The following is a 22,407-nucleotide window of genomic DNA, read 5'->3' as shown; positions in this document are numbered from 1 at the left end:
GCCATTTTAATTTGGGGACAAAACGGTACTTATGTCACGGTTAGACGTGATTCTTAATCCTGCTCCGAACACCCGTCTGTTGGCAGCCCTTTTTAATATGTGGGCTATTGCTTAGTTCCTTGACGTACCTAATTGAAAGCATTATAACTACTGACTATAATGGGGTAATCCTGGAACTGTTTTAGATGGAAGCTTTACAAGGTGGGGAGATCCAAAGAGGACGCCTGAGAACTGTTTTTGACAGAATGTAGAACTTGTTGCTGACACGCCCTCCTTTTTCTCCAGATTGCCCCATCTTAATTTGAGTCTGACGGATACAATACCAGCAAATCATTGTTCATTGAGGACACTGGATTTATCAGTGTGTACAGTATTTTGGTGTCCCAACTTTTATTGTATCTTGGTTCTCTTGCAAAGCTGACATTTCTCCCCTTCATTAGGATGTACCCACCAAGTTGATACTTAACTAGACGCTAGCGGCGCATAGATCCCATCGATCACTGCAATATTCTTGAATTCCATGGCAGTGTTGAAGACAGGTGGTGTGGTGTCCCCATTTAGTTCACTCTTAAAAGTGGCCTACGCCGGTGCTGTCAAACAAAGCCTGAAGTGATCCTCCAAATGAAAAGTGCTTGATCCAGAAAAGATTATGCTTTGTTTCTACATGTTGGTGTAAATGCCACATCTATGATAGAAACATTTTCCGCATTTCCAACTGGCTCTTTAGCTGCTTTCAATGCATTCAATGTGCATTTGCCTGTGCAGTGTAAGTAGTCCTTTTACTCTCCAAGACCATACTATCTTTATCTTTAGAACGCTTTAGTTTTCGGTCAAGATCATTGAAGTATTATCCTGTCAAGCATGTAATTGGCAATGAATTACAGGAATCCTGGTTCTAAAATAAACACAGAAGGCTTGTGAAATACTGTTTCTTTTATTTGTTGGCACAGCTATTGTACAATCTTTTGTCTTTTCATAACAGTTTGATCTGTAATCTACAATAATAATAAAAAAGGGATTAGGAGTTCTGCAATTATTACATTTTCCAGCTGACAGATTGTTGTTGAAAGGGTACTTGAACTAATTCAGTGAAATAATTCATGGATATGTCAAACTTGTCCTTCAGCCAGATTAGCTGGCAACAGGGCAACACAACAGTGAATTAGGAGAGAAAATTGCTTCAGGATGAACAAATTACTCAATTTTCTAATCCCTAAATGGGGGTGTGGTACCACTTTATCCAAACTGAGAAAGCCAAGGTCCTAAGGTCACCCTGCATCACTGAATCAGTTTTTAAAGGGGCCTTTTGTCACCATTCAATTGAAGTTCCTCTCCCAAAGAGTCTACAGCACAGCACAGCTGCTAACAAGGATGGCAACACAACTGCAGGTAGGACAGGTCTTTTTGACTGTCACTTCATTTCCGACATGGTGCTCACAAAGGCAGACGGGCTATGAGGACAGCTGTGTGATCAGTGTGTGACAGCTATGGTTTTGCGGATGACCATTTTTATTTAGGTCAACAATGGAGGACCCAGTTTATACAGACTGTACAATGTGTTCAGTCACTCTGACTGGCGCAAAGGGAGTATATTTTGTTGGTATATTGACCCAGCATTTAATGTGATGGGAAAAGGTGGATTACAACCACAATAATTCATATTCTGATAGTTGACAATCTGCAATGTTACAAAATGCTACTTTTGTCATTTTGACACGTGTGCGTCAGATGTTTGCGGTGTATTCAAGTTTTGCAACTGAGGTCGTCATACTGCTTCTTATGATCAACCAATAAACTGAAACTTGCTGAATCCTGGATTATGCTTGCCAAATTAAGCAAAAACCTGCAACACAGGTGGAATTTCTTAAAATAACCTCATTGTTATCTGATTGGAGCAACCAATGACTTCACATTCTTGACGAGATTCAAGCGTTCTATTTTACAAACTCCTTGTTATATCTGGTCACTTTTGAAACAGTGCAACCTGTTCAGGAGAAAGACCACATGGATTTCAGAAAAAATATGCAAAACAAGGGACTCCTAAAAGCAGGCTTCATTAGAATCCCTCAGGGTGGTGTTCTGGCGAAACAGATGAGAAGGGTGAAAAAAAGGAATTTTATGAGTAGGTCTGGTTTACCACGCCAGTATGAAACAGAACTGCTCTGCTTCTGAGTGCTTACAAATAAGGGGCTTATTGGCACATTTGTATCTTAGTTGATTTGAATGAAGTGGCTCCTTCAATATATACTATGCACTGTCCACTGTATTCCTGTAGATGTCAGTATTTTATACTGCTCTTAATTTGATTCAACTGAATGTGATGTCAAGTTAAAAACCTCGGATGGTATGTTTCACAGTTGATTAGATACATTACTTATCATTATATTAAAATGTCTATGTTAAAGTAACGTCCAATACTTTGTATTAAAGAATGGTGAATACAAAAAATAAAAAATCAGAAATGAACATCTACTAAACCTCAGACCCCTGGTTACTCATAAATGGATTCTGCTGGTCAATTCAGCACAAACTGAGGATTGAGTTGGTCACCATTAAATTCTACGGCTAGTAGGAAGGAAAGGTGCACTAACAATCGATTGTGTTTTGCATTTTGTTTGTAGGTAATTGACAACAGAAAGCGTATACTGGGCTCTACTGGGATGAGTAAATGATGGATGGAATAATGGACTGAAGAAAATAAAAAACACTATTTCCCATTGCTATGCTGAATGCTTTGTTTTTAAAATGACTTGTCTTGAGGTAAAACATTTGAAGAATGTCTCCTCTGTCAAGATGTTGCATGACATTGATTACAGCGGTCATAATTCAGCTTACATATTTCCCATCTTTTGAAATACTGGACCAACAATAAGGGAGCCAAAGGGATATTTGGATCTCAAGGTGAAGTAGATTACAGATCTCACCAGCACCCCGCCATGGCAATATTTGTATGGAACCATTAGAGAGAGACAATGGTTTAGTGTATTGCCTCCATCATATTTCCTCACTAAATAGGAATAGTCTTTTTGCGCCTGGGTATGAAATGTGCTTGAAACCTATGGTACAAGATCAATTTACCCCTTTAAAAATCTTTGCTGACTCTATATTGAAATGTAAAACTACATTTTAACACAAACAGATGTCAAGTGATCATTTAAATGTTCTTTTCTGTGCCGTCTTGTTTTATTTATTTATTTTCAGCTCATTTAAATAAAACGTTCTTGAGAAACATAAGTGGGTGGTTGGGAACGGTTCACAACAGCCTGACTGCATCGACTGCAGTGGATAGGAGATGGTACAGCTGCAACTTGAATGCAATGGAATTACAGGCCTGCCTTCAGACATGGCATGGGCTTGTCTTTATCAGTATAGGTAGTGCCAAACTTAGCAAGACAAGTCTCCTTCACAAGTTGATAATATGTTGGGACTGTTACACTCTACGCAGCAGTTGGACTATATAGGGCAGTTATAACTGCATAAGCGGTGACAAACAAAATTTAGTTGGGCTATTATTTTACAAGCTCATGTTAATCTTCATTCCTTTCGACTTCAGAACAGACAGGCTAAAATCAAATTAACAATTTGACGCAATAAACCATATGTAATATGGTTAAGATGTGGAGAAAAGTCAAATTCAAAAATCAGTTTATGTTTGAGGAGGGCATCCACATAAGCATTTGATCCATCAAGAAAAGTAAATTAAAAACAAAATAATAGAAATGCTTTTAAGACAAAAATAAGAAAAGTGCCTTCCAAGAGATCAAATGTATCTAGTCAAAATAACCAGAGATATCCAGTGTTCGATGGGAGACTACTACAATCACAGTGTAAACATTTGATTTGAATATCAAAATGGCTGAAACCACGTAAAAAGCAAACTGTGTATATTCCCATCATGTGCCAAGTGAGAAGACTAAAACACAGCCGAGTGCTTTAACCCCGCAGCGAGTCCACTGCCCTCTCACCCGTTTCCCTGGCATGAGCACACATAACCAACATACACCTCTCCAAGCCACACACACAGACACACACACACGATCACACACACAAATACCATCAAACACACACACACACACACACATGCTCCAAGTGGTCACGTAATAGTAGACAAGTAAATCTTCATCATCTGCCATAATCATTGTAATACTAATAAAATAAATAAATAATTATGCTACAGATAAGTACATGAGTTAAATGTGGAGGGGTGGAGGTTTCAAGTGAGGACCAAGACTGTGTAGATTGTGCAGAGGCATTGTTTTTTTTGCGGGTGCAAGTTGAAGATGCAGCACCTACCGTGCAACAAACATACCGCGCAAGCCCAGCACCTCCTACGTCCTGCCCGCACAGGGGGTAGAAAAAGGACCTAACCAATCAATGGATCTGAAAGATACATAAGGCTCATCGCTATCGATGTACTTTGTTGTTGTTGTTGTTGTTGTTGTTTGTTTGTTTTTTGTTGTCCTCAAAATGATTTAGAATCTGAATAGGATTGCCGGTTGAATATAACTACTTCAGTCAAAAAAACAGATTCTAGAACAAAGCAATGGCGGTCATGGTGTGCATTTCTGCTTTTAGGAATAAGAACCTAAAAGTAATTAGGTCAAGAAAATAATGAATGAAGAATGCATGTCAATTATGTCAAGTGAGCAGGATTAAGAAATGGGTTTAAGCCAGCTAATTGCTGATGACATAAATGGTCAGGGATGAAATTGTGTATCCGTACTAAATTGACTCATTACTCCAGTAATGTTTTTTTCTTCCCCACATCCATTTTCAACCAAATGCCATCAAATTGAGTAATGAAAAACCTAGGATTACACACAACGAAGAACCTTAGTAATACCACTGTGGACATCTTGTATTTGGGTGCGTGGCATTCTGAAACCCTTCACAGCTAAATAAATATTGATATCATTTAATGAACAATTTCTTTGCACCCTCCTCAATACAAAAGTGTACACTGTGATTGAATAATACTGTAAGAGGCAACTAAAGAGAGGGACTGAACCGAAACTGACCAAACCAGTGGCATGGATCAGATGTTTGGGACTGATTTATGGCAAAAGCCAAGTTAAGAGCCAGCAAGAAATTTGGAGAGGGTTTAGAACAACAACAACAAAAAAAAAATGACCCTCTACTACCTTCAATCCAATTCTAAATGTCCAGTTAGCGTCAGAGGACTTAGATGTGCACAACAATCTTATTTGCTCTCCAATCACATACTGCAAATATAAGACTTGCTTTTTATAGTAAGACAATTGAATACCCGTGCTCATGCAACAACAACAACAACAAAACAAAACAAACAAACAAAAAAGCAATCACTTCCCCAGGAACCCATTCACTCGTACATACGAAGAGCATATCTACAGGAGATTGGAGGGAAAAAATAAACAAGACAAAAAAAAAGAAAAAGAAAAAAACAGAACATGAAATTCTTAAAAGACCCTATAAAAGTCTGTTCATAACGCATTAGGTTCATACCACTACTTTATAACACGACAGTAACACAGAAGTTGCATTCAACAAACCTTGCGTTTGGGACATGGGGCGGGGGGCTTAAAGAGGGTGTTAGGGAGTCATTTCATGCAATTATTCATAAGGAGAAAAAGGGCAAGAAAAAAATGCTTAACATTCCATTTACAAAGTAATAACGTCTTCGTCCAGCACGAAGTCAGTACGTTCACGCTGGCACCAGTAGGCTGGCAAGGCAAACATCTTTTGCTGTTGTGTTGTACTCAGTGTGTACTTGCAGTTTTTTTTTTCTTCTCTTTTTTTTAAGAAACAGAATAGGAAGTAGTACTAGTAGTACGAAGAGTAGCGGAAGAATGAAGAAGAAGAGGAGGAGAGAGAGAGGAACTGGGCTAAGTAAGAAAAAAAAGAGTAGAGAATTGGAGGCCTTTCCAGAAGTTTTCTTGTTGTTGTTTAGTTGTTTGCTATTGTGCTTGTTGTAGTTGTACTAGTTATCTGATACCCGAGAGGGAGCTCTGATTGATGTTGTAGGTGGCTACGAGGGTTGTCCCATTGCTGGTCAGGCAGTCTTGCTGGAGGCCCTCAAAGTAGGAGGCCTGCACAGGCTTGTGGCACTGCAGCACACGCCGTGCGTCGTCTGTTTTAAACCATTCCCTTTTTCTCCCTGTGGACGCAAACACTAGTGAGGCTCATAGACTCTACACAGTGGCTGTGCCAGTTCACTGCTTTTTGTCTTACAGGCCAAAATAAAATCCACAGTACATGGGGTCTTGTCATTCATTCATATCTGGCAATCATTGTAAATGATACAAGGTCTGACAGGTGATTTGTGTATCATCATATTAGTTAAGATGTATATTTCAGCTCAGTTTGAGGTACAAACAACAGAGAAAACAAATTGAAGATCTCCATCTTCACTCTACATTTACACGCCACAGATTTTTATGATGAGTGAGTGACACGTACCGATATTCAAAGAGTCCTCCCAGTCCTCCAAGACCTCTGTGACGATGAGGACGTAGACATATGTTCTGTGCTTCCTGTCTCTGTTCTGGACAGAAAAGTAGGAGGAGTGTCATGAAACGATCTTACTAAAAAAAGAGGATGCTCTGAAAAAAGGGAAGCTAATAACAGAAAATGTTCAATGGCACACTAGAGTCGTCTAGGACTGTATTAAATATGTCTTATGTACATGTTTGACTGGGGCTTCAGTTAACAATTCACCATCTTTAATTTTGGCAACCTACTATTGTCCATATGACAGCAGAAAAAGTATAAAACCTTTAGGGTAGTCCAAGAATGCAATTCCAATCTGTATTTTTGTTCTACCCTCCAATCTTAAACCTAGTCTATTTTACTTAATAGTAAACAAACAACAACAAAAAACAAGATAAACAAATGGACCTTACCTCAAAAATTCCTACTAATCTGCCTAACGTCCCCTTGACTCCAGCCTAGTTGGGAAACAGAGGGTTTAGCAAACATTCGAAATAAACAGGGACACGCTAGTTAACATACAAAAGTGGAATGTCACCCAATTAGCATTAAATGTAGTTTTGAACGTTTATGACAAGTTCTCCTTTTCCAAAAGGCAGTTGTTACATTTTACATTTAGTCATTTAACAGTTGTGCGCGTGCGTGCGTGCATGCAAAACTACGCTGGTACCCTAAGGTGTGAATAAAACGAAATGGCAAGTTCCTGTATCAGAATCAACAAACACTGTCAAATTAGCAACAACTAGGGGCAGGTTTTCCATGTCAACCAATGTTTGATTCTGAAATCTGAGACGGCCCCCATCCTCATATGAATGGCATCAGGAATGCACAGGGCCAGGATTAGCTTCCAGTGGCGCCGTCACTTATGTATCCGCTCCTTGGGGTTACGGTTTCACATTAGCCTATTTATACAGCTACTCATATAACTGGAGAAAATGGCAATCACATGCTTCTGGACAATATTAGTAGCAAATGGTTCAAATATTATTATTGTTATTGATTTTTAAACTGTTAGTAGTGGGTTCTTCCACCCAAGTGATGTGGAAGTTCAGACACACTTTAAAAGTGTTTAGGGAAAAGAGCGTTTGTTTATCCCCCCCGTACAGATGGCTCAAAAAGGGTCTGCATCATCCGCATAAGAACGCAAGGTCAATATAGGATTAGTCGGAATCAGATTTCTAGGAAATCCGTCGGCAAAACGGTGGTTAACAAAAAACACACACGCTGTCTGATTCCCGGAGGTTTTCCTATTCTGCAAAATCGGGGGGGGGGGGGGTTGGAGACTCTCACTAAATCAGAAACACTAATCATTCAAGGAAAGCAGGCACCACTACCATGAACTTCTCTGTGAAGAATTCTGAAGGCCACTCGAGTAAAATTACAACCCAATTCCACCTCCCCATGTGACCGTCAGTAGCGATTCAATGATTCACAGCTCGCAACATAACATACAGTGAAGACCAATTACACTTCACATACAACCCATAATGGCATCAGTCCATTTAGTGCACCCAGTATATTTTGAGACACTTGCTTTATTTCAGTTCTGTGGAAGCACACGTTCATGGAAAAAAAAAAAATGGAGATGATTAATATCACAAGATAGTAACAGGCAGCACTAAACAGAATTAGGCAAAGCTAATACACATTTAAGCAGTCAAAGAGAGGGGGGTGTCTTCTTAGAGATAAACGTTTCTCTCATTTGAGATTAAACACCACATACCAATCTAAGAGGATCTCGAGAGGACTGTGAAAAGAGTCTCTGTTCAGTTTCCTTCAGGGTCCACTTTGCAAGGAATCTGTCCCAAATGAGTTTAGCCTTGCGGTAATGAAAGAGCCCACTTACACATTTCATTTCATACACTTTTCATCCAGATAACATCAAACCATGATTTATCCACATCATATTTACACCTGGTCTTACAAATGCATCCTATTTAGCCAGATACTAATCTAGCGGCATCCTCTTATATGTACTGTATATCATAAGGTGCTACTCCTATAACCATAGGTATTATGAAAAACCTGGTAGGGAAATACTGAATATATTCAAACAATACAATACTAGCAATAATAACATACTTAAGAGTAATCATATAGTTTTATCTGGGAAGAGTCAAGTTGACATGTGCAATGCGGAAAGACAGGTACATTTACGACTTCACAACCTCCAGGTACAATGAGTCTCAAACCACCTCAAGTGGTTTGATAGAATAAAGTTGGACGTGCTCAGCACTGAGCTCTGGCTGTAGGAGGGAGGGCAAATGTGCCCTACATAACCACATGCAACCTCCCACACCAACAACCCCTGACAGGTATACTTCATCACGACTCTGACAGCTCCGAACTGTGCTCACACTGTTACCACATAGTTTCCAATAAGTTGCTTTAAATTCCAGTTGCCTTAAACTAAGGGGCAGAATCAAGATTATAAGATTGATTTAGACCTCAGGGACTTATTGGCTGCATAAGGAGTAAGCATTGGCTATTCAAATATCACAAACAAACAGTAGGATTTTGTATTTGCCATTTGCCAAGTATTTTCCATTTCTGAATTTTAGGCCTGCTGAAAATAAATGAATGAATTGCAATAGCTGAAATAAATGGCCTATGTTGGAAGGAAACAGAATTTCTTCAAAACCTTGACATCAAAGGAGTCAGCCTACAAAAACAAATATCCAATCTGGGTCCTCTGCAAAATTCAAACTTGTTGACCTGACAAATCCAGGGAAAGGAGGCTATTTTGATTACATTACAGCAATAAGAATTAGACCCATTGAAATAACCTTAAGCTGTCTGTCTCTGTTTCAGCCCCAGCCTTCTCACATCACATAGCCTATTCTCTCCTCGTTGTTAAGATTTTTCATTTCCATACTGGATTTGGGGACAAAACATGCACAATAATCTAGCCCTAAATGGGTGGGCTGTTGAACTTGAATAAGAAGCAGATATGACTGACTGAACCAACAGCTTAGAGTTGATAAGTATTACAATACAGGTGTGGACATTACCATAAGATTGAGAATTAAAGTTCTAACCCAATGCAAAAGGGAGGGAATCTAACAGTTATGTTCTGGCAAACTAGAGGGAGGCTTAGTCTCACTAGCCCACTTCTGTCTGGTGCCAAAGGGTGCCCAACAAACAGGTTTATGCTCATAAAGTTCAGAGTGACACAAAAACCACTACACTAATAAATAACTAGGACAATGTCACTCGTCTAACCCTTCTCCAAGTAATGCTTCTGTAAAATCCCCTGTTTCTGATGCAAGAATGGGAGGAGTATGGACACAACAGCAGCCCAAGCAAACTGGGTGAACACTTGTCAATGCAATCCTGACGACTACAATTCTGCCAATGGCCACCACAGGTAATGCATCTTCCTCAAAGAGCACAATTGGCGCAATATTTTTTTAAGTCAGAAATGTAACACACCTAGACAGGCTATGTTCCAAACGCAAAATGACAAATGTGTTAACGTAATCCTTGTTTTTGAATCAGGAGTACGACAACGTCATACATTTCCCAGAAATGCAGGAGAAGCTTCCAAAGCCAACAAGCACTGCCAAAGCCATGACATATGTGGAAGGAGAGGCACTTAAGTACCCCCACAAATAGGGGTCTGCCCACACTGTTGCTCCTTGTTGAACATTTCCTTCGTCCCTGTTGCCACAGGCACAAACTAGAAAGACCTCAATAAATGCGAGTGTACAAATACAATTTTGTGCAAATGCTATAAAAATATCAATAACTTGAAATTAGCTGCACACCATAATATGCTACCATAAGCTACAATTACACTGATTGTTCAAATTAATTCAAATTAACATTGATTTTCTACTTAGTTTCCATACAGGGATCATCCTCTAAGTCTAATAGATGCCCAGAGAACAAATGTTGCTTCCCTCTCCTTTGGTTTTGTTTTATGCATGCCCATGTTACGGGGAAGTCATTCAAGTGTACTGGGCCTGATGGTACAATACTAAATATGTGCCCACACACCTCATGTAGTTTTAGTCACAGTCTAACACATTTTTTCATGACTTATGAAAACGCCTATGAAAATGAACTGGACCAGACCACACCAAGGTTTGACTTGGTGACAGCCATCTTGGACTTGTACTACAAAGCTGTAAATGACAGTTAATCATTAACTGCCAAAGCCGTAGGCCCATTAAAAAGAGAACAAGAAACCAATCATATGCTCATTCACCCAGAGGTTAACACATTCTCAGAAATGTCCTATTTATCAAACCGGCTTTGACTCACTCACTGAACTTTACAAGGCTGAACATTACTGAACAATACGGGCTTACAGGCTGCCACACTATGTTAAAAGTTTTCCGTTATTTTATGTAGTTTGATTAATATAAACATCTAACAGTAACTTGTTCACTACCCAAGGCCTCATCAACAAGTGGGTTTCTAAATCTATTTCTGAAGAGCTGAATGCAGTTTCAGGTAGGGGTGAACTGCCACAGAGACAATACTACAATCCTGTCACAATATTTGGGCCATGATATATTATTGCAATGCTTTAAATTTCACGATACAAGTATTACAATTCGATTATGCAATACATTGCAATTTATTTCTCCCATATATTACGCTTCATAAAGTATTGTCTTCAGAAGTAACCTTATCAGAGTAGACATATGTACCAAAATCAAATTTCAATCATATCTCAATATTTAGCATTTAGCTATATTAATATAATATTGTGCCAAAAAAAAAAAATGTGATGCTGCACTGTACGGATTTTTTCTCCCACCTCCAGTTTTAAGCAAGTGTGTGAACAAGTATAGTCCCTTGGCTCATACATACTCTTCAGATAGTGTACTTAAATATTCTGTGGATTCAGGCAGCGTACCTATGTATTACAGAAAGACGATTCACTTTGTGTTGATACGTTTTCGCAGAAAACTTACTGACACATTACAGCAAGAAAGGACACATGAGAGGCTCTCAACCAGTACATTTGTCTGGGGAACTCTGGTAATACATTGCCGAAGGGCTGAAACGTGTCAGCGGGGAGCAAAAATATGTTCATGTGAGCAAATGACAACCAATTAACAGCAACAGAATCAATTAATTAATGATAAAGAAAGAAAACTTATTTTTGGCAGCTCAAATTCACAGCATTTGAAACACAATTTGATTGTCCTTATTCATTCTTTTATACATACATTACACAATTGGACATGATCAGACCATTCAACAATTGTCCATCAGAAATTTGCAACTAAACTTTGTCATACTGATGACGATCTTCTGGTGACTGAATGTTAAGTTTCTGTATAGACCAATATTGATGGGTACCACTGCAATACCATGTTGTAACTAAGCATTATATTTTAATTACATATACATATATATATATATATACAGCATATGTGCTTTCAGACAGTCTGCAATTTGTGTTAAGTATTTTGCAGTTGTTTGGATAACAGTGGGATCCCTGGGGTTTTGAATGAATGCGTCAAGAAAGCTTGTGACTTACCTCCTCACACACTTCCCGAACTGCAGCAACACTAGGTTCTTCCTCAGGTTCCATTCCCCCGCCAGGGACAATCCACTTGTCTGGATGTCGGCTGCTGCTCACCAACAACACCTGCAAATGAGAACCAATCTACAGTGAGACAAAGACATCGATCACAGACCCGACCTGGAGCTGTCACTGTGGGTGTGCGATCCAGCACGTAGATTTTACTGTTATTGCTTTTAAGCCCGAATCAGCGGATTGTGGAGGCTTACGTTACTCCTCATCGGAGGTCTTAGACATATTGTTACAACGCATCCTAGATCATCAGTCAGCTAACTGGCTAGGATACATACAGCTTCTGATATACTGAACAAAGCGACATTGTCAATGAATTGGAGGTCTGGCACATTATCATATAGCTAGCATGGAGACTCGCCGGCTAACGGTTATTAGCCAACTCGATCATAGATGATCTACCTAGCTAAAGCTAACTACAAACAAAAAAAAACATTCACGCTCAGCACCTTCAAATGTGACTGCCTATGATAACTACATGTATTCATCATGTCTTATACGTAAAACAATCCCAGGAACTTAAGCGAAGTCCACGATGCTGGCTTAAAACACTGATGCTGGTCCAATTTGGAGCATCCGCTAGCATACCCAGCGACATAGCTAGCTACAGTTGGACGTTCACCCTTGTTGGGAGGCTACGACTAAGCAGAATACTAAAACAAAGCTTACTATATGTTGTCGAGACTCTTTTCTGAAGCCTCTAGTTTTAACCATTATTTAACTCATTGTGACGGTAATCCCCCCCCATAGTCAACCACTTAACACAACAAGGGAGCCCCATCTGACTGCCAATAACCACAAACTGCGGCCCAGACCCACCCCACAACCTCGGCCTTACCTCCTCCTCACTCTCACTTCTGAAGCACAAACAGGCGGCGCGTTTCTTGTAGCCATCTCCGTCGTAGGTGCGAGTCTGGTTCGACTTCAACTTCATCATTTCGTACGAGAAAATTAAAATTCGAATCACTTGAGAAGGCCGATGCTATTGTTATATAGCCTGCTCAAAGAAACCTTGGGAAAGGCTTGAAATTGCTATAAGGAACCCCTCCTTCGCTTCATGTTGATAGACCACAGAGCTTCTCTAGCACAGACGCCATTACTGTGAGTACTGTCTAGTTACGTAAAGTGCGTAGTAGTCCTGAAACTTCAATGGCATTGGCATTAACGTTCTGGTTTTGTGAATACAATATGGCGACACTAAACGGAGAACTATATAGGCTTACTTTACCTCTCCAGAAAAATCAGTCAGAACAGGTTAGAATTACGAAGAATTCACAATGTTGGAGGCGGTTAATTCTACATTAGCAGCCAGAAAATTGTATGTGGCGTTCTGGAGCTGTCCCTTGAATGACGACACTGACGTAGCCCCTCTTAGCCGTAAGCCTTTTATTATGAAGCAGCCACAAGAAGGAAAACACATACAAAAACTTTGAAATCGACACAATAGGAATGGAATAGACACTCACACTGACAATAAGGCCGTGAGAATGAAAGTGTTTGTGTCCGTACATTTTTAAATGGCATGAGGCTTTTTTTTATGTTTAATTTTTCACTATAAATTTCTAGTGAGCTTCTTCCATGATGTAATGACAATCTACTATATCTATGTGATTAATATACTAGTATCTATGTGATTAACTGCTAGTGACTGCAGCCCACTGTAGAGGAAAGTGGGGTTGGTTGGCACACTGTCATATTTCTCACTCATGCCATATGTTAAAATAGTCTAACTAGTGCCAAGAGAAGGATTAATACCTCAGCTACAAAACAGATACATTTAATGTTCACAAACGGTTCCTTATATTTATCCGTGATAAAACTCATGTTGTGCTCTTGTAACTTGAGCATTTAATTCAAACCAGAACCTGAAATCATTAATATTCAAGAGAATTGATGGATAATTTTTAACCAAATAACAGTTTGATATATGTGTGTGGTGTGCATGTGTGTGTATGAGTGGCACTTAAGCCAAACATCCTCAGGCCGGCTCTTCCCATAGGACTCTAAACAAACAAGACAGTATTCATTTCCACCCAATAACAGTTTGTATTGTATATATATGTGTGTGTGTGTATGTGTGTGTGTGTGTGTGTGTATGAGCGTGTGTGTGTGTGTGTGTGTGTGTGTGTGTGTGTGTGTGTGTGTGTGTGTGTGTGCGCGTGCGTGTGCGTGTATGAGAGTGTATGTATGTGAGAGTGTGTGTGTGAAGTGACAGAATTAATGCAGTATGCTATTCCATCCAACTCATTCATTCCCATCTTTTAATGCGCATTGATGAAAATTCGGCTAAACAAAATGTTGATCGATGCACGTTACCGTCAGCTATGCGGATCCTAATCAAGGGAGAAGTTGAGAACAGCTGTGGGGTCAAAATGTAAGGTTGTCAGGGCAACTTTAATGGAAACACCTGATAAAATTGCAACAAATCTGAATGTATAGTACCAGTCAAAAGTTTGGACACACCTTCTCATTTTCGGAGAAGTTTTTTCTTTACTTTTATTATTTTCTACATGGTAGATAACACTTTTTTTGTTTAGTACATCATTCCATATGTGTTTTTTTTGTAGTTTAAATTTCTTCAGTATTAATCTACAATTTAGAAAATAATAAAAGTAAAGAAAACACTTCTCAAAAAAATGTAAGGTGTGTCCAAACTTTTGACTGGTACTGTATATTATATTCTATGCAAATTTCAAGGGTTTGCAGTCATGATTTCTCATTCGAATGGTCAAAAAGAATATTTAAAAGTTAAATGGAAACCCAGCTAATATGTCGGTCTCAGTCACATGAATCACACAGTTCACACAATGAAGTACGTATACATATATGCATCAGAGGTATCGCTGTGCGAAGATCAAAGCTTGTTGGCAGTAACTGTATGTGTGTACTATGTATTATGCCCTTTTACAGCTGTTTGATGATTTGGAACTTTAATTTCTGTGATAGAGAATCTTTTTTAAGTACATAATGATTTAAATTTTTAAATAATTAACTTTCTCACTTGCTCGAGGTTTTGGAACATGCAGGCGGTGTGGAACTATGTGGAAGCCCTCTGGCCGACAGCAGAGGTACAGGGGGCCCTTTAGCTGACGGCATGGCGGACCTGCTGATTTTCGACAACGATGTGGAGGTTACTCTGGCTGGTAGCAGCGCTTCTGGATGACAGTAGTGGCAGTGTGGAGGATCCCCCTGGGCTGGCAGCAGCGATGCATAGGGTGCCTGTTCTGGCGGTGGGGATGTGGAAGATCTTTGGGCTGGTGATGGCGTGGCGGACCCCTGGGCTTACAACGGTGATGTGGAGGAGCCCTGGGCTAGTGGTGGCGGGGTGGTGGATCCTCCTGCTGGTAGCGGCGCTGAAGAGGTCAGTTGCAGCCCCCTTTGCTAGCAGCATACAGTGCCACAGCTTCAGCACCCAAATAGAGCGTGGCTCTGGGCACATCCACCGTGGCCTCCCACCTCGGCTGATGTGCTTCCGGGGTCACCCCGGCTGGAGCCCGTGGCAGAAGACTTGGAGAGCAAACTCCTCCTGCGTTGTAGCATTAAGGTGGGATACCCATGCTGGTCGTAGAGGTGGAGGTTGGGGTTGGGTGCGTGGCAACCAGACCTCCCACCCCACTCCTGCAAACAGCTTGTCCCTGATCTGTCAGCCGAACCAGAGCAGCAGCGCTCTGTCGATGGCTGGCCAGCTGGACCACTCCACCGGCTGGAGGTTGATAAGAACCTGCAGGGCTTTGCATCCTGGACCCCTGTCTCCTCCACCAACCACGCGTTGAGTTGGGCCACCAGCTGTACTTGAATGAGGTATGCCTTGAGTGGCCCCTCCCAGTTGTAGTAAGGCAGCTTCATCGTTCCCCGCTGAGGTGCTCCTGACACCACAGGGTCAGCTCCTGGATGAAGTCGGTGGCAGGTCGGTGGCCGGTCCCAAGGTACCCAGCACGGCTGGTGATCGGGTGCTCCCTCTGCAGCCTGGGTGGGGAATGCTGGCTCTGTTTGCAGCTTCCCCCTGGAGGGAGCATAGCCTTGTGTAGTCTCATGAAGGCACTTGGAATATGAGCCTTCGGCCGTGCTCCCTCCCACTGTAGCTGCGCGATGAGCTCTTCTGCCATCACAGTATAGACTAAAAAGTAAAAATGTTCCTTTTGTGAAAACCTCCATCCCAACATTAATAACTTGTGAAATATGGCAGCATCTCACAATATGGCCACATCTGCCTCTTTCAACCTTTTGTCTTTTGCCTTTGGGTAAAATGAATGTTATATAGTGTAGCCTGTGTAGCCACAGATACATTGATAACCACAGAGTATTTTGCTACTTTATATACTTCAACCTTTTGTATTGCACCCTGTTAGAGGTATTGGTGTGCACAGGCATTGGCGTCTCCTACTGGTGTGTTCCTGTTCACCTGTAGTAATGGTGTTTCCGGTGTATATTTTGAGTTACATGTGTGTATTACATGGGTCCAATGTCATTGGCATTTCCAACTGTTAAATCTCTCTCCTGAAGCCTAACGTTTGTTTCAATCCTATGCACATGGTAGGTCGGATGGCATTGCCTGTTACCATTGCATCTGCTACCACTGGTCCTTCCATGTAACTTTGTTCGAATGAAAACATGGCCACATTTACACCACGAAATAAAGAATCCCTGACCTATAAACGGACCAATGTTTGGGTTGGTCGAGGACCAGTTGTAGGGAGAGTTATTGGGCAGGGAGTGCAACCAAGCCACCAGGTGAATGACCACTCTGCGGCTCTCACCAAGCTGACACGCACACACACTCATGTTACACCTACCACCTGTTAATCTTTTGAGTTTTAATATATTATTAATATTATAAACAATAACAACCATAAACGTATAGTTATTATTGTTGTATTATTATTAAACATTATCATTATTATTACTATTAGAGGAAGAAGAATAGCAAACATTTACCTATTGTGTAACAAATATCACTTTTAGGAAATGGTGTTGAAGCTGATGAAGAGGAGCACTCACTTAACTTCACTTAGTAAACGCTGTAGTTAATGCTTGTGGTTAGGAAACCACTGACACGTTTTTTCGATGTAAATCGACTCTATCTAATTGAGAAGGCTTTTGTCTTAGCCACACTGAAGTTCTTGGAAAGGTAAGTAAAGGCCACACCCACATGGCACTTGGCCTTAGCTTCTTATGACAAGTGGTATTTTGCAAAGTCAGGGAGGGCTCTACGTGCATGTATATACTGCATGTGTTGGTGATAGACTAATAATAAACACTGTAGGCAAGCCAGGTTTCATTTTGCAATAATAAAGGCCTACTAGATACATTCTGTCTTGATACCCATAACATAATTTCATTTCACTGAATAAATATGTATTTTCTGTCACATTTATACAGGTAAGAGAGCAGTGCTGCAGTTATACGCGCTCGCCAAATGTATTTGGTGACTTCATCGCTTAGGGACCGGATTGGTGGAGTTCAGCCAAATCAGATCATGCACACGTGACCAGCCTTTCTCAGAATGTTCCTGGAAAGTGTAGCGCTGCCCGAACACAAGGAAAACATTGTTTAAAATGGCTTACACGGACAGCGATAACTCCTATCAATATTACAGAGGATATGTGACAACGGAAATATAAATCTGTTTTGGGTAGTGCGTATATGACTAACGATTCCATTGTTAACAGATTAACGAAATTGCCAATCTCTTTCATATGCGAACTATTAGGTTACATATCTATTATTTCGCTTGCCTCGACTATGCGAAGTTTGAAAAAACGATCGACTGGGCTAGGACTGGTCGACCTTATATCCTTCTGCACTTCCACGCCTTATCGTTCTCAAGCCAAAAGATGCACTCCACCCCAGTCGCACATTTACGTGATTCTGTAACGAACCGAGAGCAAATGACTTGCCTGAGAGAAGAAAACCAGATGCTTTGACTTGTTTTTAACAGACTACTTCACAAAATATTTTTCATCGTATGTCGAGAAACTCAAAGCTTACTTATAAAACACAATTGTGAGACATAATCGGTAAAAGGATACACCTCCGAAAGGTTTTAAAGTCACAAGCAGTGATTTGGTTTATTTCGAGGAGTCAAGGAATTGAATAGGTGAGTAGCCTAGGCCTAAATTATTAACCTCAACGCTTTTGTTGCCTATATTTCTCCTTATAATTTAGTTAGTTGTAAAAAAAATAGAGCAAATAAAAGTTTCAAGTTTCCAAATTTGCTCAAGCTCAAAAAGACAATTTGTCTGAGCTTGAGATGTGTTGTGTATTCGATTGGAAATTATTTTTAATCGAAGTAGACTTGAAAGTAAATGTAACGCAAGCCTACTTATCATGACGCACCTGATGCTAAATCTAAACCGTGGGGTAAGGTTATTTTCTTCTGATAGTCTCATTAACATTTGTCTGTCTTATGTAGTCTACCAGTGGACAAAAAATGGCTAATTACTCCTTTTACTGCAGATCTTTCCAAATTTCTGTGAATTACTTTTCCCCAAACTAACCCTGTTTAATTACGGCGACGTTAGAATCTGTCACATATTTACGAATTTGTGGCTTCGTAAGTCTACATGAAAAGAAAAAGTATTTCCTCCGATATAAACTAATAGGCCCTAATGATTTGTTTGTTTCTTAAAGATTTTGGATGGGGCATACACAATGCGTGAGTAAGTCCGCCGAGACTGAACCAGCGACGCGTTGGAGAGACTGGCGAAGGAAGCTCAGACCCTTTGCCCGACAAACATTGGGACGCAGAGGTGTATCATCACCAACGGCTCTTATGATTATTCCAAACTCAGCATCCGATGAGTCCTTAACAGCCGTGCGGCCAAAAAATCAACTGGAGCGTCGCCAACTTGAACCAACCGTGGATGCCGAGGGATTTGAGAAAGCAATGCTGCACTTGAACGACTCCGGTACGGTGCTATGTGGTGTTTTTGGTAGTTACAGAACAGCTGCTGCGGTCTCAAAAATAGAATTCCCTTATTTTGGTTCAGGAGCATTCTGACCTCCTTTGCAACCTTCATGAAATCCCTCAGCATTAAGCATGTAGGCTAGTTGACATATAGACAGTCAGAAATTGGTTTTGAAAGAAGACAATGTGAGAATATAACCGTAATAGCAGACATCCTGTGTTTTAAAATTGATTATAATGTCCTTGACATTTATGAACCAAATCTTTACTTTTTAACCTTTTTTTGCATTTTTTTGTAGGCTGGTACTGGGGATCTCTAACCGCTGCAGAGGCAAAGCAAGTTCTTGATGAAGCCCTTGAAGGCACTTTCTTGTTGCGAAAGAGCTCTAACCCTGCCTACCTGCTTACCCTTTCTGTAAGGACCAGTGTCGGACCCACACACCTGCGCATTGAGTATGTGAATGGAAATTTTGGCTTTGACTCAGTGGCAATGGCTCGTCCTCAGCTTAAGCAGTTCAAAGGTGCTGTGGAACTGGTGCAGCACTATGCCCTGGCTTACCAGAGGACAGCCAACCCCAAAGAGGAGACAAGGCCTGCTGAGGAGGCAGAGGAGAATGCCTTGCCAGTGGCATCTGAGACCTTGCAACTCAAGCTCACCAGACCTCTCCACAAAAAGCCTAGCAGTCTCCAACATCTTTGCCGTAAGGCCATTAACCAATATTCACACAGTCACAAGGACTTGCCCCTGCCTGAAAGGTTAAAGGATTTCCTTTTGGAGTATCCATTTCTGTTGTAGGACCACAAACCATTGGCAGCCCTCAGAAAATGGCCTTGATGCCTCAAACAAATCAGGTTTGTCAGAACCATTATTTCTGTACAAATAGGAGTGCTCTTGGTGGTTTGTTTAAAACAAAAAAAGGCTAACTGCAAATTCTTCATTTATGTCTTGTTAGATCCCTATTGCTCAGAGTGGTTCAGTGCTACTGTCAGTATAATGAACAATGCTTGACCAATAGGAGTACTCATAGTGTAGTTAACCACATTGCAGTTTACTGCATTTACTTATTGCAGATACCAAAAGTATGTACACTTTACTACCGACCTGAAGTGAAAGATTATGATTTGCCATCTGACATACATGTTCATAAGACAGTTATATCTGTATTGTAGCCTACCAGTACTGGACCATAGTTGCAGTGTTCATGCAAAACAATTAAGCAGTAATTTAGATTAGGGTAGAGATGATTAGCTAGTCATCATTAGTTGCATACACAGTTTCAGAATGGACTGAATTTCTTAATGTGATGGTTTCAGAGCAAAACTGTATTAAAGGTACAGTCCGTGATTCTAATCCCACACATTTTTTTCAAGTTCTGTGAATTGCTTCTCACAGTCCTCCAGCTGTCTGTCCAATGTTTGTGCTCAAAAAATCTCTGGTGCTCATACACACTTCTGGCTCTGTAAATGGGAAAATAAACATAGTTGTCCGGACCAAGCCATAAACAATCCCAGCCAATCAACACAGTGCTTCAGGTGCATGAAAGGAGGGGTGTCATTTAATTGGCTGTTGAAATATCAGCAACCTTTTGCAAAATCAAGACTGAATCATGGTCTGTATCTTTAAATGCTCAAAATGATTTTGCATCAAACATAACATGACTTATACACACAAGAGAACTTCGAATAGTTCTGCTCTGACTGAATGCAAACTCCAATACAGCAGTGATCTGATACCTACTTATGAACAATAGTGTATGTGTGACAATATTAAGATTGCAAGGTCGTAGTCTCCATTTCACCTGTTGGTATATGAGCTGGGAAAAAAACATTTGAATAAAACAAGAATCCTTGATATGAATGCCTATCATTGAGATGTGTTTCCAACCAGTACACAATATAATGATATCAACTTCAGTTCTATGTAGATTTGTACGAACTGTGATCAGACTTGTGTAGAAGGGAGTGCAGGTATCAAATCAGTGCACGCTCGGAATGTTCATGATGTGGGTTAAGGTCAAAGGTGGTGTCTTGTCATGCTTCCAGATTTGAACTTTGACGGCCTGTCCTGGTGTTAAGTATCCCGCTCCTGAAGTAGCCAAAGACAGATGGTTTGGTAGACCAATCCTGAGTGTTATCAGTTGAGAGTTTGAAGAGACTCAACTTTCTCTCTTAACTTGTGTTGTACTGTCTTCAACATGAGTTTTTGTTTGAGAAATTATTTTAAGAATTGTCATAATTTTTGTCATTACCTTTTTCTGATAGATTTGCCTTAAAATGGTAAGCTACCAAGATCCTTAAGGAATCATTGAGTTAAAATTATGAGAAGGTAAAGTAAGAAGGTTGTATTCAACTGCACAGTTTTTTACAACTCTCTTTTGCTTTTGACATTTTTGAAAAACCTGAAATGTTCTTGTACAGTTATATTCATCACACATTTGCATCGCTTGGGCATGAACGATTGACCTAGTGAGATTGATGTGTATCATAGTAACTTCTTATGTATATTACTAGATGCAATTGGTCATACAACCATGGATGTTTTCAGTAAGTGGGCATTGGAGACATTTTACAAATGTGAAACGACTACATACCGAAAGAAGAATGACCAACAGGCCACAAACAATCAAACTGTAAATGAAGTGCCTCTGAAATACGCTGATGTGCAGCTCATTAAATAAACCTGACGTCTGTCAGATAGATTCTTTGGAATGAGTGTTTATTTGTCTTTTTTTAACAAAAAAAACAAACCCAAAACTCTGCACTGTGGCCTTATTAACCCTCCCAATGATGTAATTGTAGTAATATGCACTGCCTTTTCAGTGACTAATTACATTAGTAAGTAACTCTACATTTTCCTATTCCTACACAAAACTAGGCATGAAACATTTATGACTCAGGATATAAAATCTTATCAAACATATTAGTCTACATAACATAATGCATTGAAGCATATTTATAAAACACAGCATTGCATATATACACTCACAGGCCACTGAATTAGGTACACCTTGCTAGTACCAGGTTGGACCTCCATTTGTCTCCAGAACTACCTTAATTATTTGTGGCATAGATTCAACAAGGCGCTGGAAACATCATAGATTTTCTGTACTTTTTCATATTGTCATCAGAGCATCACGCGGACCGCGGTTGCTGCAGATTTGTCGGCTGCACATCCATGATGCAAATCTCCCATTTCACCACATCCCAAAGGTGTTCTATTGGATTGCGATCTGGTGATTGTGGAGGCCACTGGAGTACAGTGAACTCATTATCATGTTCCAGAAACCAGTTTGAGATGATTTGTGCTTTGTCACGCTACAATGTGGTCATAAAGGGATGGACATGGTCAGCAACAATACTCAGGCAGGTTGTGGCATTTAAACGATGCTCAATTGGTACTTAGCAGCCTAAAGGGTGCCAAGAAAATATTCCCCACACCATTACAGCACCACCACCAGCCTTAATCATTGGTACAAGG

At 40.3% G+C, this 22,407-nt stretch overlaps 2 protein-coding genes across 2 annotated transcripts; one reads left to right on the top strand and one right to left on the bottom strand.

The window, feature by feature from the left end:
* Positions 1-970: 970 nt before the first annotated feature.
* On the bottom strand, positions 971-13,341 carry LOC105894319 (diphosphoinositol polyphosphate phosphohydrolase 1). The gene is made up of 5 exons (XM_012820820.3): positions 12,861-13,341; positions 11,966-12,076; positions 6,882-6,926; positions 6,439-6,523; positions 971-6,136 (listed from the first exon to the last, which is right to left on the bottom strand). Exons 1-5 carry the CDS (start codon positions 12,957-12,959, stop codon positions 5,964-5,966), a joined length of 513 nt encoding a protein of 170 aa, XP_012676274.1. The 5' UTR covers positions 12,960-13,341; the 3' UTR covers positions 971-5,963.
* A 3,698-nt stretch (positions 13,342-17,039) lies between these two features.
* Positions 17,040-21,638, top strand: LOC105894268 (suppressor of cytokine signaling 2-like). Its single transcript, XM_012820747.3, has 3 exons — positions 17,040-18,119; positions 18,653-18,930; positions 19,229-21,638. The coding sequence occupies exons 2-3, from the start codon at positions 18,660-18,662 to the stop codon at positions 19,723-19,725; spliced, it is 768 nt and encodes a 255-aa protein (XP_012676201.1). The 5' UTR covers positions 17,040-18,119; positions 18,653-18,659; the 3' UTR covers positions 19,726-21,638.
* Positions 21,639-22,407: the final 769 nt, after the last annotated feature.

Source organism: Clupea harengus, chromosome 4 (genome assembly GCF_900700415.2).
Source record: "Clupea harengus chromosome 4, Ch_v2.0.2, whole genome shotgun sequence".
Taxonomy (NCBI): domain Eukaryota; kingdom Metazoa; phylum Chordata; class Actinopteri; order Clupeiformes; family Clupeidae; genus Clupea; species Clupea harengus.
The sequence above is the reverse complement of the archived record's forward strand: the minus strand, read 5'-3'. Positions and strand labels throughout refer to the sequence as shown.